The 18,431-nt window shown below is 40.2% G+C and overlaps 1 protein-coding gene across 1 annotated transcript; it reads right to left on the bottom strand.

The window, feature by feature from the left end:
* Window positions 1–2,236: 2,236 nt before the first annotated feature.
* LOC134575288 (uncharacterized) lies at window positions 2,237–18,045 on the bottom strand. Its single transcript, XM_063434549.1, has 4 exons — window positions 17,966–18,045; window positions 17,009–17,442; window positions 13,559–13,689; window positions 2,237–2,291 (listed from the first exon to the last, which is right to left on the bottom strand). Coding segments are annotated over exons 1-4 (624 nt in total). The 5' UTR covers window positions 18,024–18,045; the 3' UTR covers window positions 2,237–2,290.
* Between the last annotated feature and the right edge of the window lie 386 nt (window positions 18,046–18,431).

The following is an 18,431-nucleotide window of genomic DNA, read 5'->3' as shown; positions in this document are numbered from 1 at the left end:
GCTGTATGTGTGTGGGTGCTGTATGTGTGTATGTCTCTGGGTGCTGTATGTGTGTAGGTGCTGTGTATGTGTGTGGGTGCTGTATGTGTGTTGGTGCTGTGTATATCTGTGGGTGCTGTATGTGTGTATGTCTGTGGGTGCTGTATGTGTATTGGTGCCGTGTATGTCTGTGGGTGCTGTATGTGTGTGGGTGATTGTGGGGGGTGGAGGTGGGGGTACATTACTTAATATCCCCCCTCCCTTCTTACTTTATGTAGGGAGGGGGGATTATTGTTCTTTGCTGCCTTCCCTGGTGGTCCAGTGGATGTGGGGGCAGATTATTTAATATCCCCCCTCCCTTCTTACCTTATGTAGGGAGGGGGATCCTTTCTGCCTTCCCTGGTGGTCCAGTGGAGGTGGGGCAGATTGCTTAATATCCCTCCTCCCTTCTTACATTATGCCTGGGAGGGGGGATCCTTTCTGCTGCTGCCATCCCTGGTGGTCCAGTGGAGAATGAACTCTAGCCTGCGGGGCTAGAGTTCACTCTCGCGAGATCTGAGCGTTTCAGTGGCAACGCTCAGATCGCGCGAGAGGAACCCGGCAGAGCTGCTGGCAATAGCTCCCCGGGTCCTCTCCTGCCTCCCTCCCTGCCTGTGGGTCGGTGGGGAGGGAGGCTGAGAGCAGAGCCGGTGCTTGGATAGCGCCGGCTCTGCATGAGCGGACAGGGGAGATCCTGAGATCTCCCCTGCCGGTATCACTCCATAGGCGTGCCGCGGGGATTAGGGTGTGCCCAGGCACACCCGGCACACCCCGTGCGCACGCCTATGGTCATTACACAATGTATTTAGTTTATTAAGGTGGGTTTGCAGTGCGGGTGCATACACTACATCCCCATAATCAATGATTGGCATCAGCATTTGTTGCACCATCTGTTTCCTTTACTGTAGGATTTGTTTCTGTACAGGGCACCTAGTTTTGGATAATGAAACAACCCCTCTCTCTGGCCTATCCCCTTCCCACTGTGCCGCTATGATAGAAAAAAATGCCCTGGCCAAATTTTTTCCCAGTCTGGTCCTGGTCAAAACAGTATATAAAAAACACATAAAAATGATACTATTGGTCTATATTAACAGATACCCATAACTGACTTCTTCAAAGTGAGCTGTTTATGAATTAACCCAGCAGGTGTCGCTATAAACCACATAATAAGGTTTACTGATTCAAATATCTTATCGTCTCTTTCCATTTTGTGCTCAGAAATAATTGCTGTATTTGTATTCTACAGGTGAAGAAGTTTTCGGCTTACTATTTTACTTCAGAGTTTGGCTTTGTTATGTTATATTGATAGAAGAAATATATTCATTTTTTGGAGTGTAGTTAATGTTATTGATTTTAGAGGTGGTTGTGTATGAACTGTCTGCCAGGCCCATTATAATTATCCATTTCCGGTAACAATTTAAACAGTACTGGTGAGGACTGCATCTCAGCAGTGAATTAACCCCTTAAGGACACAACTTCAGAAATAAAAGGGAATTGTGATGGGATATTTCCACCATGTGTCCTTAAGGGGTTAAAGGGACACTTTAATGTTAAAAAAAAATGGAAACATACTGTATTTGGTTCCGACACATAACGTTAATATCAGAGAACAACAATCGTTGGAAGACAGAGATTAACAAGAAGAGAGGAAGGTAAGGAGCACCAATAGGAGAAAAGGAGAGGGACTTTTAAATGGACTCTGGGCAGGAGGGAACATATGAAACGCTAAAATGTATAGTTTTATACTTTGTTATTTTATTAATAAATCTCTTTGTAACCGAACCAGGTCCTTGGGGAAATCGCTGAAGGAAACAAACTTTTTAAAGCTCCCCCCCGGCTCTATCGATGGGAAGCATCTGTCAAGGGCATATATCCAGCTATTTTTTGAATGCATTGCATGTTGGAACAGGGAGTTATTTCGATAGGTTGCTACACTATGGTTGTTTTTAATGTGTTTTGTTAGGATCAATCTGAAACCCCACATTTGTTTTTATATATACGTACTGTTTAGGAAGGTTTGAAAAGGAGGAACCCAGAGGAGAGCCAAGATTGAAAGTTACGTATTTCTGCTGATTATTTTGAATCACAAATGCTGAGAACTACTTGCTGTTAAATAATTAGAAAAACTCAGCAGTCCAACACTTCATATTAGGGAAATACAAATGTTTAATTGGAATATCAAGATGACCATTTTATTTACCGTAATTTCATATCATAGAGACGCTAACAGTGAATGAAACTCCATTCATTTTCCTTTAGTATTCCTCTTCATTCTGAAATCACAAGAATAGAAGGTAACAATGCTTTTATCAGAACTTACACTTTTTATTTAAAATATATATTAAATCGCCAGACCCTTCCTTCCCTGCATTAATCTATAACCCAGCTACTTCTGGTCTGATAAGTGATGCTGGACATCCTCGAGCTATTCAATGCTTTGGGGGTAGTCCTAATGCAAGTGTGGTGCTCGCCGCACATGCGCAGTATGTCGGCCAGCATGGGAGGAGGAGTGGAGGCAGAGCCTTAACCAGTACCAAGGGATATCGCGCTGGAATCATTTTTTAACCCCTTCTCCACCACAAGGGAGGTGGGCATGAGAGAGGGGGGCACTATAAGGGAGCTCTACTACCAGGGAAACAACTTTGTTTTACCGGCACTATAGTTTCCTTTTAAAGCACATTGAGGTTTATTCTCTCTACCACAAATAAGCAACAATGCATGCCAATTTAGTTGAGCTGGAAGCTTTCTATAACCATCTATATAAGCCAGATGGCTATTTTGGCATAAAATATGCAATTTCCATGTTACACTTCCTAATTTAGTGAATACATTATTTTTTTTTGCTTGACTTAATATCTGAGTAACTGAATCTCTATACACTCTATATTTCTGTATTTACTGCATCTTCAGGTGGTTTGTTTTCAGTATTTTTACTATATATTTTGTTTAGACATTTTGAGTAAAGTTGATCATTTAACCCCTTAAGGACGGCGGGTGTGCTATGCTGTCTTGTGGACCCGGCTCTAAACGCCGGCAGGCGGCATAGCATGTCCCTGCTGTCCTATGTACTTACCCGGTCGCCCGCGATCCTACGCCAGCGATCGCGGTGGGGGGACTCACCTGGCATCCCAGGGAGTCCCCCTCCTTCCTCTTTGGCCCCCCTGGGCCATGTGATCGCGAGGTCCTTGCGAGGACCTCACGATCACATGGACGGCATAGCCGTCCATAGCAGTGCCAGCAGGGGGAGTGCCTGTAATGACAGGTACTCCCCTTGCTGCCTGTAAAATGTAAAAAAAAGTTAAAACACAGTTTAAAATAAAATGATATATACTTATATATTATCTTATATATAATATCTATGATCTAAGTATATATATACATACACATACATACACATACACTGTCTAAGTGTATTTTAATATTAACATTAATATCTAATTATATAAATATCTTAATATTAAAATACACGTAGATTGATATATATATATATATATATATATATATATATATATATATATAGTAGAAAATGAAGGGAGCACACTAGGACTCTTCTCAGTGAAAAAACTGGTATTTACTGTATCATCAAGTAATACATATTCTGTGCAAAGTACAAGAAAATCGACGTTTCGACCCTCCTTGGGTCTTTATCAAGATCACGGTGATCTTGATAAAGACCCAAGGAGGGTCGAAACGTCGATTTTCTTGTACTTTGCACAGAATATGTATTACTTGATGATACAGTAAATACCCGTTTTTTCACTGAGAAGAGTCCTAGTGTGCTCCCTTCATTTTCTACTATATAATACGCGGGATTGCACCTAGGCAGTTTATACTTTATATTAATAAGCTTTAAGGGGAGTGCCTTGCTTATTTATCTTTGTTATATATATATATATATATATATATATATATATAAATATATATATATATATATATATATATATAAAATTATAATTCTATATATATATTTATATATAATAGCAAATAAATATATATATGTAAATATGTAAAAAAAATAACAACTAAAATATATATGTGTGTGTAATTTCATTCTAACTGTATTTGGATATTAATATATATATATATTGATATCAAAATACATGGTAGAATGAAATAATATATATATATATATATATATATACATAAGCATATACGTATATATCACTATATATATATATATATATATACCTATTTGTGTAAGGGGCAAATAGCCGTATATGGAGTAAGGATCCAGCATAAGCGTAGGATAGTATAAAGGGAGCAAGTCGGTTGTGGTGTGCCGAGACCGACGATACGGTAGGCCTGTAAATAAAGAGGGCCCACCAAGGAGTAAGAAAGTAAAGTAAATGGAAAGAAAAGAGAAAGTGTTGAAATGAGGAGTGGGTGGGAGGGTCATTCTGATGCTGACCTCAAGCGATATGAGTCAGGTAAGGGGTGTCCCTTATATAGGGGAGTGAATTAATTTAAGCCCCTCCCACAAATACAGGCCAAACGACCTTAATACTTGTGTAAGGGGCAAATAGCCGTATATGGAGTAAGGATCCAGCATAAGCGTAGGATAGTATAAAGGGAGCAAGTCGGTTGTGGTGTGCCGAGACCGACGATACGGTAGGCCTGTAAATAAAGAGGGCCCACCAAGGAGTAAGAAAGTAAAGTAAATGGAAAGAAAAGAGAAAGTGTTGAAATGAGGAGTGGGTGGGAGGGTCATTCTGATGCTGACCTCAAGCGATATGAGTCAGGTAAGGGGTGTCCCTTATATAGGGGAGTGAATTAATTTAAGCCCCTCCCACAAATACAGGCCAAACGACCTTAATACTTGTGTAAGGGGCAAATAGCCGTATATGGAGTAAGGATCCAGCATAAGCGTAGGATAGTATAAAGGGAGCAAGTCGGTTGTGGTGTGCCGAGACCGACGATACGGTAGGCCTGTAAATAAAGAGGGCCCACCAAGGAGTAAGAAAGTAAAGTAAATGGAAAGAAAAGAGAAAGTGTTGAAATGAGGAGTGGGTGGGAGGGTCATTCTGATGCTGACCTCAAGCGATATGAGTCAGGTAAGGGGTGTCCCTTATATAGGGGAGTGAATTAATTTAAGCCCCTCCCACAAATACAGGCCAAACGACCTTAATACTTGTGTAAGGGGCAAATAGCCGTATATGGAGTAAGGATCCAGCATAAGCGTAGGATAGCATAAAGGGAGCAAGTCGGTTGTGGTGTGCCGAGACCGACGATATGGTAGGCCTGTAAATAAAGAGGGCAAAAATGAATAATCAAAGATTTAATACAGTCAACAAATATATACAAATTAACCAGACATTTCCTTAAATGCATTACAGTATTTAATTCCTGGAAGAATTTTGAAGGTAGGAATCTAGGACCGAAAGTGAACACCATTTGTTGTGGGTAGGATAGTATGTTATCTCTACTGTTGGTCCGTGTTGACTCGTTTCGGAATGTGGTAGAGCCAATAGGTAATGAAATATGTGTTTACGTACGTGGGATCGTTGAAGACAATGATCTGTCTGAGTGGTGGTGATGGTAGTGAATTCTCTGGCCTGAGAAAGGCATAAAAGGCAATGTGCATGGCTGGTAATGGCTGACTTGGTAGTATAATTGAATGGTTGTAGATCTAATAGGTCCGATAAGGATTAAAAGTTGGATGGCTATTGGTAATCTCTGAGAGGAACGTGGGAGAATGGATTCCTGAAAACCTCTGAGTATATTCTTGTCTGGTATGATAGCATGAAGTTATGGTAGTTTTGGCCATAGGTTATCCTGTGTTGTTGAATGCCTGTAAACTATATAATTAATGGTGTGTGAGATAGTTTAAGTTTAAGGTGGCAAAAAGAAGCAAAACCTAGGAGAAATGTTATGACACAGGTTGAGCTATGTCGTGTTCCAATGAGATTCTTTAAGCCAGGTGAAAAGCTGTGTTATGTGTTCTACAAGTATGGGACGAAAGTGCTAGGTGGGATAGTGCATGCTATGCTGCATGAGTATGTCTAATCCATGATTTTGTCTCTGGAACGAAAGCGTGGCCGTGACTGTATGGGCGGCTGTAGGAAGCGTATGATGAACATGCCTGGAATATAAATTAGACAATTATCGGCAGGGATGTATACCCCCGTCTCGTACATGAAAGCGAAATGTGATAAGTGGCCAACCAAGTGAGTTCCCCAGAAATATCATGACCTTATGGATGAGTAGTGGCGATTGTTGATGATATGACATGTGCCTAGTTGTCAGAGTAATAACGGATTGATGACCCTGACCATGATTTACCCCATGCCACAGCAGCTGCTACAATGGGGTAGATCTCCCAAAGGGGCTGAGGTGGTGGAAAAATTTCCAAACCTGGATACCATGGCCAACAGCTCCAAAGCAATCGTTCCCGGTAGATCGCTGCCAAACCCGTGGTAGACGCCGCGTCTGACCATCTGGTTGGAGGAGTGTCAGACAATGCTGGAAGGAACATGCTTTTACCATGCCAAGTGGTTAAGAAATCCCCCCCCATGTGCAGGTCTGCTGTTGCTGAGGTGTCTAGGGACATCCTCTGATCATCATGTTGGAAGTTTGGAAAAAAGGGGAAAGTACTCTGGATGTGAAAGCGTGGTCTTGTGGTATGATAGGCATGGCAAAATTAAGGAACCTGGTAGGGATTGTAGTTCATTGCAGTTGTAAGTACTAAGCAGGAGGTAGTGATTGATGTAGATGAGAATGTTCCCTATTTGTCTTGTGGTAACTTGCATGTATGGATGCCGACTCAAGTCATATGCCCAGTAATGTGATGATAGTGTCTGGGCCTTCTGTTTCTTATGGGGTACTGGGACGCCCAAGTGGTCAACCAGACTAAGCCGCCGTGAGGCTTCTAGTGAAAAATATGTAATCTTTGATCAACAAGAAGTCTTCTAGATAGTGTATGACTGTAAGACCTCTGGATATGTTATCATAACCAGCACAGAGTATCTGCGAATATCGATAGTAGGCTAATCTGTAGCTCGAAAGTTGATCGGGGAAAGGATTGTCCAATTTATGCCATGTAAGTGCCAGTGTGTAGGGTAGATGGTAGCCGTTTACTGCGTTGATGATATTGGTCTTACTTAACCAAGCTTCAACCCATGCTTGAGTGATAGTTGTAAAGGTAGATCAATGGTGTTGTATAGTAAGAAAACTCCTCGGAGGGTATGAGGGAGTTGAGACTTGGGGTAGCGGAGGTGTGTGGTGCCAATAAGTCTATGGTTAGTCTTTGTTTAAGGGAAGATTCCTTGTGACAATACCAATGTGTTGTGTTTGGTGCCCTGCTGTAAATGGTGGAGATTGGAAAACCCCTCTGCAAATCTTGGCTATGAGTGTGTTTACAGCCAATGGTTTTGTTGTGCTGACTGTAAATGAGGGCATGCTATATTCCTTGAAGGTGTGTTTATGATACCTGTATGGGAGACCTTTGAAGCTCCAGAGCTTTAGTAAATCTACTACAAGTCTGGAAGGGTGATGAGTCAGTAGTGTTGAAAATGCATTGGTGTGTACAGATGGTGAGTACGTTATTTGTAAGTTGCATTGGGACACATGGTTTGTCATGTGCCCTGAACCATTTGAACATATATGCAACAGTCTATATGCAATGCAACTACTCATATCAATGGTCTCTGGTAGTTCAGAGGTGCTGGTACCTGGAGCCCGAGAGCGCTTGTCCATTTGTTTGGGACAAAATCCCTTCTGTATGGGTACCTGCAAAAATAAACATCTCTACATATTCCAATTGCCAACCCAACCAAGGGATGGTCAGTTCCCGATCTACCTGGAATCCCTGGATCTGATCTTGATTGTACCAGGTAACCGAGTTTTGGTTGGTGCTGGTTGTACAGTAGCGTGAGGCCCAGCCTTGTGAGGGCTGTGGTGACCAACTCGAGATTGCCAGTCTGTCATACATTTTTGGGCTCCTGAGTTTATGAGTGAGGCTAGTATAGCCTGGGTGTCACCTGAGTTGATGTAGCTGGGCCTTCCCCTGCCTCCGTGTTGTCCGTTGATGTATGGAGGAGTTTGAATAACTCTGCTTTCCTTGCTGTAGCAGGGTAGGGGATTTGTCACCTCCTTAGGTCGGTGGTAATGTGTGGGATCGTCCAGGATCTGATTGCTGCTGGACTAGCAACATCTCCTCTGCTTGAAGGTGTATCAATTCTAGCCGGGGTGCTAGGAAGAGGGGATTCTTCACCATCTTTTTGAGAAATACTTAAATAACAATAAAGACTGCAATTATTATTTGTACCCAGGGTTCTTGTACTGGCTTGCTAGCTAAGCCGTAAGGCGAAACGATTAGGCTTGGTGTTTTTTGGTGACTGGTGAGGCCCTGCTAGTTGCCAAGTGGCTTGAGAGGCTCTATCTATGCTTGGCGCGAGGGGATTTTGAGTGGCCACCGAACGTTGTGGCAGGATGTTGGCCTCTCGGTGACAGTAACCAGAAAATAGGAAGGGGAGTGACAGGTGAGGCCCTCTCTATGATACAATGCGAGGCGGCTAGCTCACGAGTGGCCCGAGGGGTGTATGCCTCCGAGTGTGAGGCGGGGTGTTGGCCTCGCGGGACCACTAACCGAAGCATAATGCAGAGAAAAAAGGGGGTAATACCTATTGGGCCCTAGAACCCTAATTGCCAGTATACTATTACTATTCCAGGGAAGGTAAGAGATGAATAACTACGTGAGCAGGTGTATGTACTTGGTAGTATGGTATTGAACCTGACAATACCTATAGGTTTTTTAGTAGTAACTGTAACCTGAATGGATAAAACTGTATGGCATAAGGAAATATGGCATAGACCAAGCTTATCTTAATACATACAGTATGTGTGAAAAGTAAAGTGCCGTGATGTGTAAATATTAAACATCGTAGCCATACTGGTTAAATATGTATCAATCTTAACCCATTAAGTGCCGTATGTACAAGTGAGAAAGTGGTCTGTCCCCACCTTGTATGTTGTATGTCCCCTTGCTAGGGGAAAGTCTGTTGCGTGAGCAGCGTGCTGTGAAAAATGTATGTGAACTATATTACCAGTTACGTATATACAGATGCGTCTGCTATTGTGTAATAATATATGTATTTATACCAGATGATGATATAGTGCTTGCTATGTGAGTTGTTGGATGTCTTATTGAATGGTAGGGGTCAGTGAACATGGTGTTGCAAAATGCAAGTGCACTGGAGATCTGCCGAGTGCCCTATAGGTGGCAGTGTAGTTGGATACTGATTGGTATGTGAAATGTTGTTTGTCTGTTGACCTATAGGTGTCAGTGTTTTGGTGTTTGTAAAACCCCATGAAAATTGTCAATGTACTTGACAGACCTGTAGGTGGCAGTGTTGATAGAACCACTGTTGGTCTTGATGTGAAATGTAAATTATTGTGAATTAAACCTGAAGTTGAGCCCGTGCTGGAGTTTAATTTATGGTTTGTGGTTATGTTTAAAACAATCTTATGTGTCATTTATATTGGCTGGTAAATTGTATATGCCATGTGACCAGTAGGGGTCAGAAATGCTGATTGTATGTTAAAATACCCTTTAACCCCTTAAGGACCAAACTTCTGGAATAAAAGGGGATCATTACATGTCACACATATCATGTGTCCTTAAGGGGTTAATCCTACCGTTTGACAGATAGGAGTCAGTATAAAAGCGAAAATGCTGTAGTTAGTTTGTTTGCTTATGAAGTGAAATAAAGTCTGAGAGCCTATAGTATACCGATTGACCGGTAGGGGTCAGCATGTAGGCGAAAATGCTGTGGTTAGTTGGTTTGTACATGAAGTGCAATAATGTCTGAGAAGCCTGTAGTACACTGAATGACCGGTAGGGGTCAGTGTGTAGGCGCAAATGCAGTGGTTCGTTGGTTTGTACATGAAATGCAATAATGTCTGAGAAGCCTGTAGTACACTGAATGACTGGTAGGGGTCAGTGTGTAGGTGAAAATGCAGTGGTTTATTGTTTTGTACATGAAATGCAAAAACGTCTAAGAAGCCTGTAGTACACCGAATGACTGATAGGGGTCAGTGTGTAGGTGAAAAATGCAGTGTTTTGTTGGTTTGTACATGAAATGCAATAATGTCTGAGAAGCTTGTAGTACACCAAAAGACCAGTAGGGGTCAGTGTGTAGGCGAAAAAAGATGTGTTCGCTGATTTGTACATGAAATGCGATAATATCTAAGAAGCCTGTAGTACACCAAAAACCGGTAGGGGTCAGTGTGTAGGTGAAAATGCAGTGGTTTATTGGTTTGTATATGAAAATGCAAAAAACGTCTAAGACGCCTGTAGTACATCGAATGACCGATAGGGGTCAGTGTGTAGGTGAAAAATGCGGTGGTTGGTTGGTTTTTACATGAAATGCAATAATGTCTGAGAAGCCTGTAGTACACTGAATGACCGGTAGGGGTCAGTGTGTAGGCGAAAATGCGGTGGTTCGTTGGTTTGTACATGAAATGTGATTATGTCTAAGAAGCCTGTAGTACACCCAAAGACTGGTAGGGGGTTTAAACAAATGATATGCATGAACATGCAATGGTTTTAGAACAGACAAAATGCAGCCGTAAATTGAGGACCTGACCAGTGAATGGTGCCGTGGGACTGATGCCTGGCGTAACGGGTAGGTCGACTTACGGTTTGTGAGTCACTTGGGCACCATCCACGGCGATGGATTGAAGAAAGAAGGCGGTAGGCCGGAAAAGCCTGTGGCTGGATTCCTGACACAGCTCTGCTTAGAAAACCTCATGGAGGGGGCGGGGCCTGAGCATGGAGCTGAGAGGACGCTAACCTCAGGAGCTCCTGCAACAAGCATGACACAAAACGGATTCTCACAACCGAAACGACGACTAACCGTGACACAAAGGTCAACAAACGAGAGGTGACACTGAGCGGAACACAATGACACCACCCAAGCCACAGGACGAATGCTATCCACTCGACAAGTGTCAGAGGCCTACTCACGTGGCGGACGCAGGAGGGACGGCCGCTCTCCTGTTGCCAAGACTGGCTGCCTCTATGTACATGGGCCCTCGTTCCCCCCCTCTGGACCGGTGGGGGTCATCCCGGTCTACCTACCTACCTACAAAGAGCGCTCCACTTCGGGACACTCCAGGGCGCAACCCCAACCAACAGACACCACGAGGCCCAACCAAGATGGCCGACGGAATTGCACATGGTCTGGCCCTGCAGGGCCAAAAGCATCCGACCCACTCACCTCTGGCGTCTACGGCTACACTGGATGCCGCCTTTGAGCTCTTCTGGGCGAAATGGGAGGCCCGCTTGAGAACGGCGGCACTGGTTGCTCGGACAGCACGGGAGACTTGGAGGCAACACGAAGAGGAATTACAGAGGCCCCGGTCGGGCAAGATGGCCCCAGACATAGCAGCAAACAAACGCGCACGTCCACCTGGGCAGAGACCCACCAGGAGTACAGCAGCAGCACAACAACCCCGCAGGAAGAAAGCCACTAGACGCGGTCATCGGAAATTGTGTCTGAAAAGCAGTTGGAGAGCATTGTACTGCTTCCCACACGGGAGGAAATGGGACGCTCTGCACCTGCAGACATGTAAGAACGGAGAATCATTCTGGTATAACACCTATTGCAAAGGACTGGCAAACACTTGTAATTACCTACCGAATGATTCAATGCACAATAGCAACCCTCTGAAGCTGCATCTCCAAATCAGGTTGGCATATCAGGCCTCCAGGGTGGGCATAGGCTAACAGAGGTGAACAACCATGGGGACTTACACTACCCACCATTGTTTTGCCGCACTGCCCAAACACACAACCTTTGGACAATGCCTCCGTGTTAAATTTTTATTATGACTTCTACTGTTATGGTTATGTGTTCTTGTACCCTCGGATATTATTTTTAATGCAGTAGCCAGGCAGATATCCCAGACCACCAGCCTACTTAAGAGTTATTCTGCTGTAGATATATTTTGGCTAAGGATAGGCTTGATAGGTCACCCAGGGTCCTAAAACCTGTTTTTATTACTTACCGGTTTACTATCTCTGACCCACTTTCTTATCTTGAGGCCAGTGTTACGTTGATTACCTAACTAACTTGAAAATACTTACAAAAATGGGTACACACTTACATACCATAATATTGTTTTGCTTCTGCCTTGCTTTCTCAGCTCTTACCTACTGCTGTAGCACTGTAATACACAACGTGCATTCTGTTAATCCAGCACCCTACTAAGCGAGATATTATAGTTAACCACAATGCACATAGCATACATGTTTCATAGCCTGCCGTTAAACTTAATCTACACGGTGAAAAAAAAAAAAAAAAAAAAAAAAAAAAAGAAAACCTCATGGAGTAATCAGGTAAAATGGCGTCTGGATGACCCGGAAGTGGAAATCATTCTGATGCTGACCTCAAGCGATATGAGTCAGGTAAGGGGTGTCCCTTATATAGGGGAGTGAATTAATTTAAGCCCCTCCCACAAATACAGGCCAAACGGCCTTAATACATATAAAAATAAATAATGAATTTTATATATATATATATATATATATATATATAATAATTCTACATATATATTTATGTAATAATTTTACATAATTAGGTCATTTTATTAATTACAATTTGCGGGACCTGCCTGACAACCCAGGGAATTTAATTAGCTTGCACTATATTTAACCCTGTAACTTTTCAAGACACCATAAAACCTGTACATGGGGGGTACTGTTTTACTCGGAAGGCTTTGCTGAACACAAATATTAGTGTTTCAAAACAGTATTACAACGATGATATTGTCAGTGAAAGGGACATTTTTTGCATTTTTCACACACAAATGGCACTTACAATGGCGATATAATTGCTGTGATACGTTTTACTGTTTTGAAATACTAATATTTGTGTTCAGAGAATTTCCCCTGAGTATAACAGTACCACTCATGTACAGGTTTTATGCTGTTTTCAAAAGTTACAGAGTCAAATATAAGGCATGCGTTTCAGTTTTTTCCCATTGAAATTCGCCAGATTGGTTATGTTGCCTTTGAGACCGTGTGGTAGCCCAGGAATGAAAATTACCCCCATGATGGCATACCATTTGCAATAGTAGACAACCCAAGGTATTGCAAATGGGGTATGTCCAGTCTTTTTTAGTAGCCACTTAGTCACAAACACTGGCCAAAATTGGCGTTCAAATTAGTTTTTTGCATTTTTCACACACAAACAAATCTTAATGTTAAATTTGGCCAGTGTTAAAGGAAACAGTATTATGATATGTACAGTTAAAATGTCACATAGAACTAAAAAAATAAAACTAATTCTTGTTTTCTCCCATTTTTTTATATTTTATTCATATTAAATTATGTTTCATAGCTAAATATTTGATGTTAAATGAAAGCCCAGTTTCCCCTGAATAAAATGATATATAATAAGTGTGGGTGCACTTAATATGAAAGAGGTGAATTACGGTTGAACAGACATATAGTCAAATTCCAGATTTTGTTTACGTTTTGTTTTGATCACAACGTGTACATTTGGCTCAGTCTTTAAGGGGTTAAAAAGATCCGACATACCAGTTATTTTGTTTGTGTCCATAATGAGTGGAGTTTTCAGTTGGCTTCTTTCTCCCATGGAAGCCAAAGACACGATGTGTGAAGGTTAGAGGTCTGCTGAGATCGTCGACATTAGGTTTGCCCGAACTTTGCTGCAGCAATATTGATAAACATTGTATCATTATTATATCTTACAATTCTCTCCTGCTGTTTTCCTCTGTCATAAAAACTGCAACTTAGTTCACCTTGACAATGTTCCATAGAGAGTTGGATATTGCGAAGGCCTTTCTCAATGGGGCAGTATTGGCCTGCTTCAATTTCAGTGTTTTAATTGAAAATGCTGGAACTTTGTAGGTGAGTAACAATCTATTTATATTTATTTATGTATTCCATTTCTTTTCATGTATTACCTAATATCTAGTTAAAGGGACACTCCAGGGACACTCCACCTATAGTGAGTTTAATAAAATAGCTGCAAGTGATTTAATTTTAAATTAAGTAAGCAGTCATAAATTAACCATCTTGGATGTAAGGAATGTTAACATTGTTGTGAAATTATCCAGGCTATATTTATATAATCAATTTGAGTAAAAATAATTTATTCATAAAATGCAGACAAATACATCAAAGAAAAGAAACAATAACTTTTGCATATGATAATATGTCCATGAAAAATAGCTAAAAAAAGACAAAGAACAAAAAAACAGCCGCATAGAAAAAATATAATTATAAAGTCCAGACCTTATTTGGATGCTCGGCGTCCCGAGTCAGCAAAGGTGTATAATGCTGAAAAAATATGTCAAAATAGCAGTCCTCTTTATAATCCAAATGCTGGCTGTTATCAATGGGAGTCAGACCTCTCCAAACGCGTTTCTCCGCTTCAGCGGCTTTTTCAATGGATGAGGTCTGTGTCTTTGCGGTCACTCTATATAGCAGTTTGCCGGCATTCATTTGAACACGGCAAATTCAAAACTACGATGTGTGTTTCAAAATTGGCTTCTATGTAGCTAGTTGGTTACTTTGTACCAGTGCTTCATAGCTCAAAAGGTAATTTCTTATTATAGGCAGTATATAACAATTGCTCTTCTTTATTTACTTGTGTTACCATGGTAACCCCGCCTTATCGGGTTTAAATGCAACTGCCGTTTCTCATATTTTTAGGCAGAAAAAGAAAAATAGAATAGCAGAAGATTTTCTAATTGAGACAGGAAGTGGATATTTATGGATGTGACTCCTCTATAGTCTAGTGTTTTATAATGTATCCAAACTTAATGACTGTAGATTTTGGCATGTTAAATTAGTTTACTTTATTTACTTCCGTTACCATAGTAACGCTTGCCTAAGTGAATGAGAAGAACCTTCCGTTATCACCTTGGGTTTTTTTTTAAATAGTTTGCATCAGAAAAATGGGTATAGTTACTTTTACATAATCTATTCTTTAAACCATACCGAGACTTAATAGCTCGAAACATATGCTCTTAATTTTCAACGGCATATTAAGTTACTCTACTTTGTTAACTTTCGTTGTTATAGAAGCAATTCCCTGAGTGAGTTTAAATATAGCTACCATTATCACCTTATGAAAAAATATAAATATAGAAGAGAGATAAATCATAAAAGATACGTTGATACGTTGCAGCCTAAGGGTTTAAATGCCGAATTTGAGTTGTGTCATTTTTTGGGATGAATTTCCCCTTTAACCCCTTAAGGACACATGACGTGTGTGACATGTCATGATTCCCTTTTATTCCAGAAGTTTGGTCCTTAAGGGGTTAAAGGTCCTTAAAGAAGAGTACATTAGGATCCATTTTCTTAACAGTTAAAGGCATGTAACATCCATAATCCCATATGCATTTATATTAAGCAGTGGTAGCATAAGTGCCAATATAAGGTTTCTGTGACTGTTTTGATAAATTTTTTAACATCAGTCTAATCTGCAATATAGCGATTATTTTTATTTAAAAGCACAAATAAGTGGATATAAATAGAGATCTCTACTTCTATAGGAACATCTTTTATGATTTATCTCTCTTCTATATTTATATTTTTTCATAAGGTGATAATGGTAGCTATATTTAAACTCACTCAGGGAATTGCTTCTATAACAACGAAAGTTAACAAAGTAGAGTAACTTAATATGCCGTTGAAAATTAAGAGCATATGTTTCGAGCTATTAAGTCTCGGTATGGTTTAAAGAATAGATTATGTAAAAGTAACTATACCCATTTTTCTAATGCAAACTATTTAAAAAAAACCCCAAGGTGATAACGGAAGGTTCTTCTCATTCACTTAGGCAAGCGTTACTATGGTAACGGAAGTAAATAAAGTAAACTAATTTAACATGCCGAAATCTACAGTCATTAAGTTTGGATACATTCTAAAACACTAGACTATAGAGGAGTCACATCCATAAATATCCACTTCCTGTCTCAATTAGAAAATCTTCTGCTATTCTATTTTTCTTTTTCTGCCTAAAAATATGAGAAACGGCAGTTGCATTTAAACCCGATAAGGCGGGGTTACCATGGTAACACAAGTAAATAAAGAAGAGCAATTGTTATATACTGCCTATAATAAGAAATTACCTTTTGAGCTATGAAGCACTGGTACAAAGTAACCAACTAGCTACATAGAAGCCAATTTTGAAACACACATCGTAGATTTGAATTTGCCGTGTTCAAATGAATGCCGGCAAACTGCTATATAGAGTGACCGCAAAGACACAGACCTCATCCATTGAAAAAGCCGCTGAAGCGGAGAAACGCGTTTGGAGAGGTCTGACTCCCATTGATAACAGCCAGCATTTGGATTATAAAGAGGACTGCTATTTTGACATATTTTTTCAGCATTATACACCTTTGCTGACTCGGGACGCCGAGCATCCAAATAAGGTCTGGACTTTATAATTATATTTTTTCTATGCGGCTGTTTTTTTGTTCTTTGTCTTTTTTTAGCTATTTTTCATGGACATATTATCATATGCAAAAGTTATTGTTTCTTTTCTTTGATGTATTTGTCTGCATTTTATGAATAAATTATTTTTACTCAAATTGAGTGTATAAGTAAGGTCAGTTCGACGACCTATTAAGAGAGAAGGGTTTATTTTATTTTAGTTATGCATCTGCTTTTTATCATATAGGTTGTTAGGTCTCCTATCTATTTACCCTAATCTCATCTATTTCTATTCAATCAGCGCTCCACTATATACACTTTCTCTTATATATTTATATAATAACAATTTTCTCTGCATTTTTAATATGACTCAAATGCACGTTTATTTAAAGTTTACAATTTTCAGTATCTGAATATATGTTTAATTGCATTTTCCTTGGAAGCCAGTATCATTGTGGCATACATAGCATAGGGCAAACACATAGCTTTCCTAACTAATAGCTCCTCACTGCCAAATCTCGCAATCGTCAATTTATAACTTGGGAACATTAGAACTGGCATTAATAAAGATATACTCACAGTTACATGATGCATGCTACCTTCTCCTTGTTCAAACACTGCCCCACGTATGGATCTAATAGGTCTAGGATGGAATATATTGCCTCTTTTATGATTCTTACTTAAGCTTTGATATACATTTTTACGTGGGTGGTCTCCTGAGTCATTGATTCTATGTGGATAGGCTCTTGAGTGATTGAATCGATATGGGCGTTCTCCTGAGACATTCAATTGATGTGGGAGGACTCCTGAGACATTCAGTGGACGTGGATGGGTTCCTGAGACATTCAGTTGATGTGTGCGCTCATCTGAGATATCCAGTTGATGTGAGTGGTTCCCTTTGGCATTCAATGGATGCTGGGTGGCTCCTGAGACATTGAATTTATATAGTTGGTGTCCTGAGGCACCAATTGGCTCAGCAGCAGGAGGCTCATTCCGATGGTTGTTCTTGGCACCTTTATTATTAATTGAGAAATAATAGCTAAAATCAATTAAACATTTAAAGCATGCCTGTTACTTTGAAGATTTTAATAAAGAAATAATTATCATAAAAGAATTTCCAGGTCTTTATTAAGATCTTGATAAAACCCTGAGAGATCGAAACATGGATCTTATGTTTCTTAAATACACGCTTCTTTATTTTGCCAAATCCCAGTGAGTGCTCTCATTTTTTGATTTATATATATATAAAAAAAAAAAAAAAAAAAAAAAAGAGCACTCATAATTGTGATCTCTTTTCTTTTTGCTTATATATCCCGAACGGGATATTGTAGATAACTGTAAAATAGCACAGATCGGTGATAAAGTAGAATAATGGGAGTTGCTATTGTGCTTTTTAGTGACTAGTGCTAGTTCCGATACATATTTATCAATAAATACTACTAGCTGGATATCAGTATGTAAAAATATTAATTATTCATACATGCCTGCCTTCTACTTTAGAATATTTATTATTTGAGATGTGTTGGAGATACTCACCATTTTCGAAATGAGCGAAAGCCTGAGCCAGCAAAGTGAGGACAATGAGGAATAACATGTCTTGTTCTATCTGGTGCTGTTCTAAAGAGAGAAGTGGTCTGTTTGGAGGAAGCTGTCATTGACCACTTTAAATACTTTCTAGGATCATTTTTTGTGTGACGACTGGAGAGGGGTGGAGACGGGGCCAGAAAAGTTCAAAACGATCAGATGAATCCAAGAACAACAGGTAATTTAGAGATTTTGTATCCTGTAATCAACGTTAGGACAATAGGATACATCTACGTGTCATGCTGTCATTAAAAATCAAGATTGTTGGGTTGTGGTTATTTTTACAAAAGCATTTTCTGATGTAACACCATGGACTCGGATTAGAAGTTAGTACAGCTAATAGAAGCTTTAGAAATAGCTCTCAGCTGAAGCAAAACTGCTACAAAGAAAAAACATAGGAATTAAGTAGGTGGCATTT

This window comes from Pelobates fuscus, chromosome 10, assembly GCF_036172605.1.
Source record: "Pelobates fuscus isolate aPelFus1 chromosome 10, aPelFus1.pri, whole genome shotgun sequence".
Lineage (NCBI taxonomy): Eukaryota > Metazoa > Chordata > Amphibia > Anura > Pelobatidae > Pelobates > Pelobates fuscus.
Note: the sequence above shows the minus strand (reverse complement) of the source record. Positions and strands in the feature narration are given on the sequence as shown.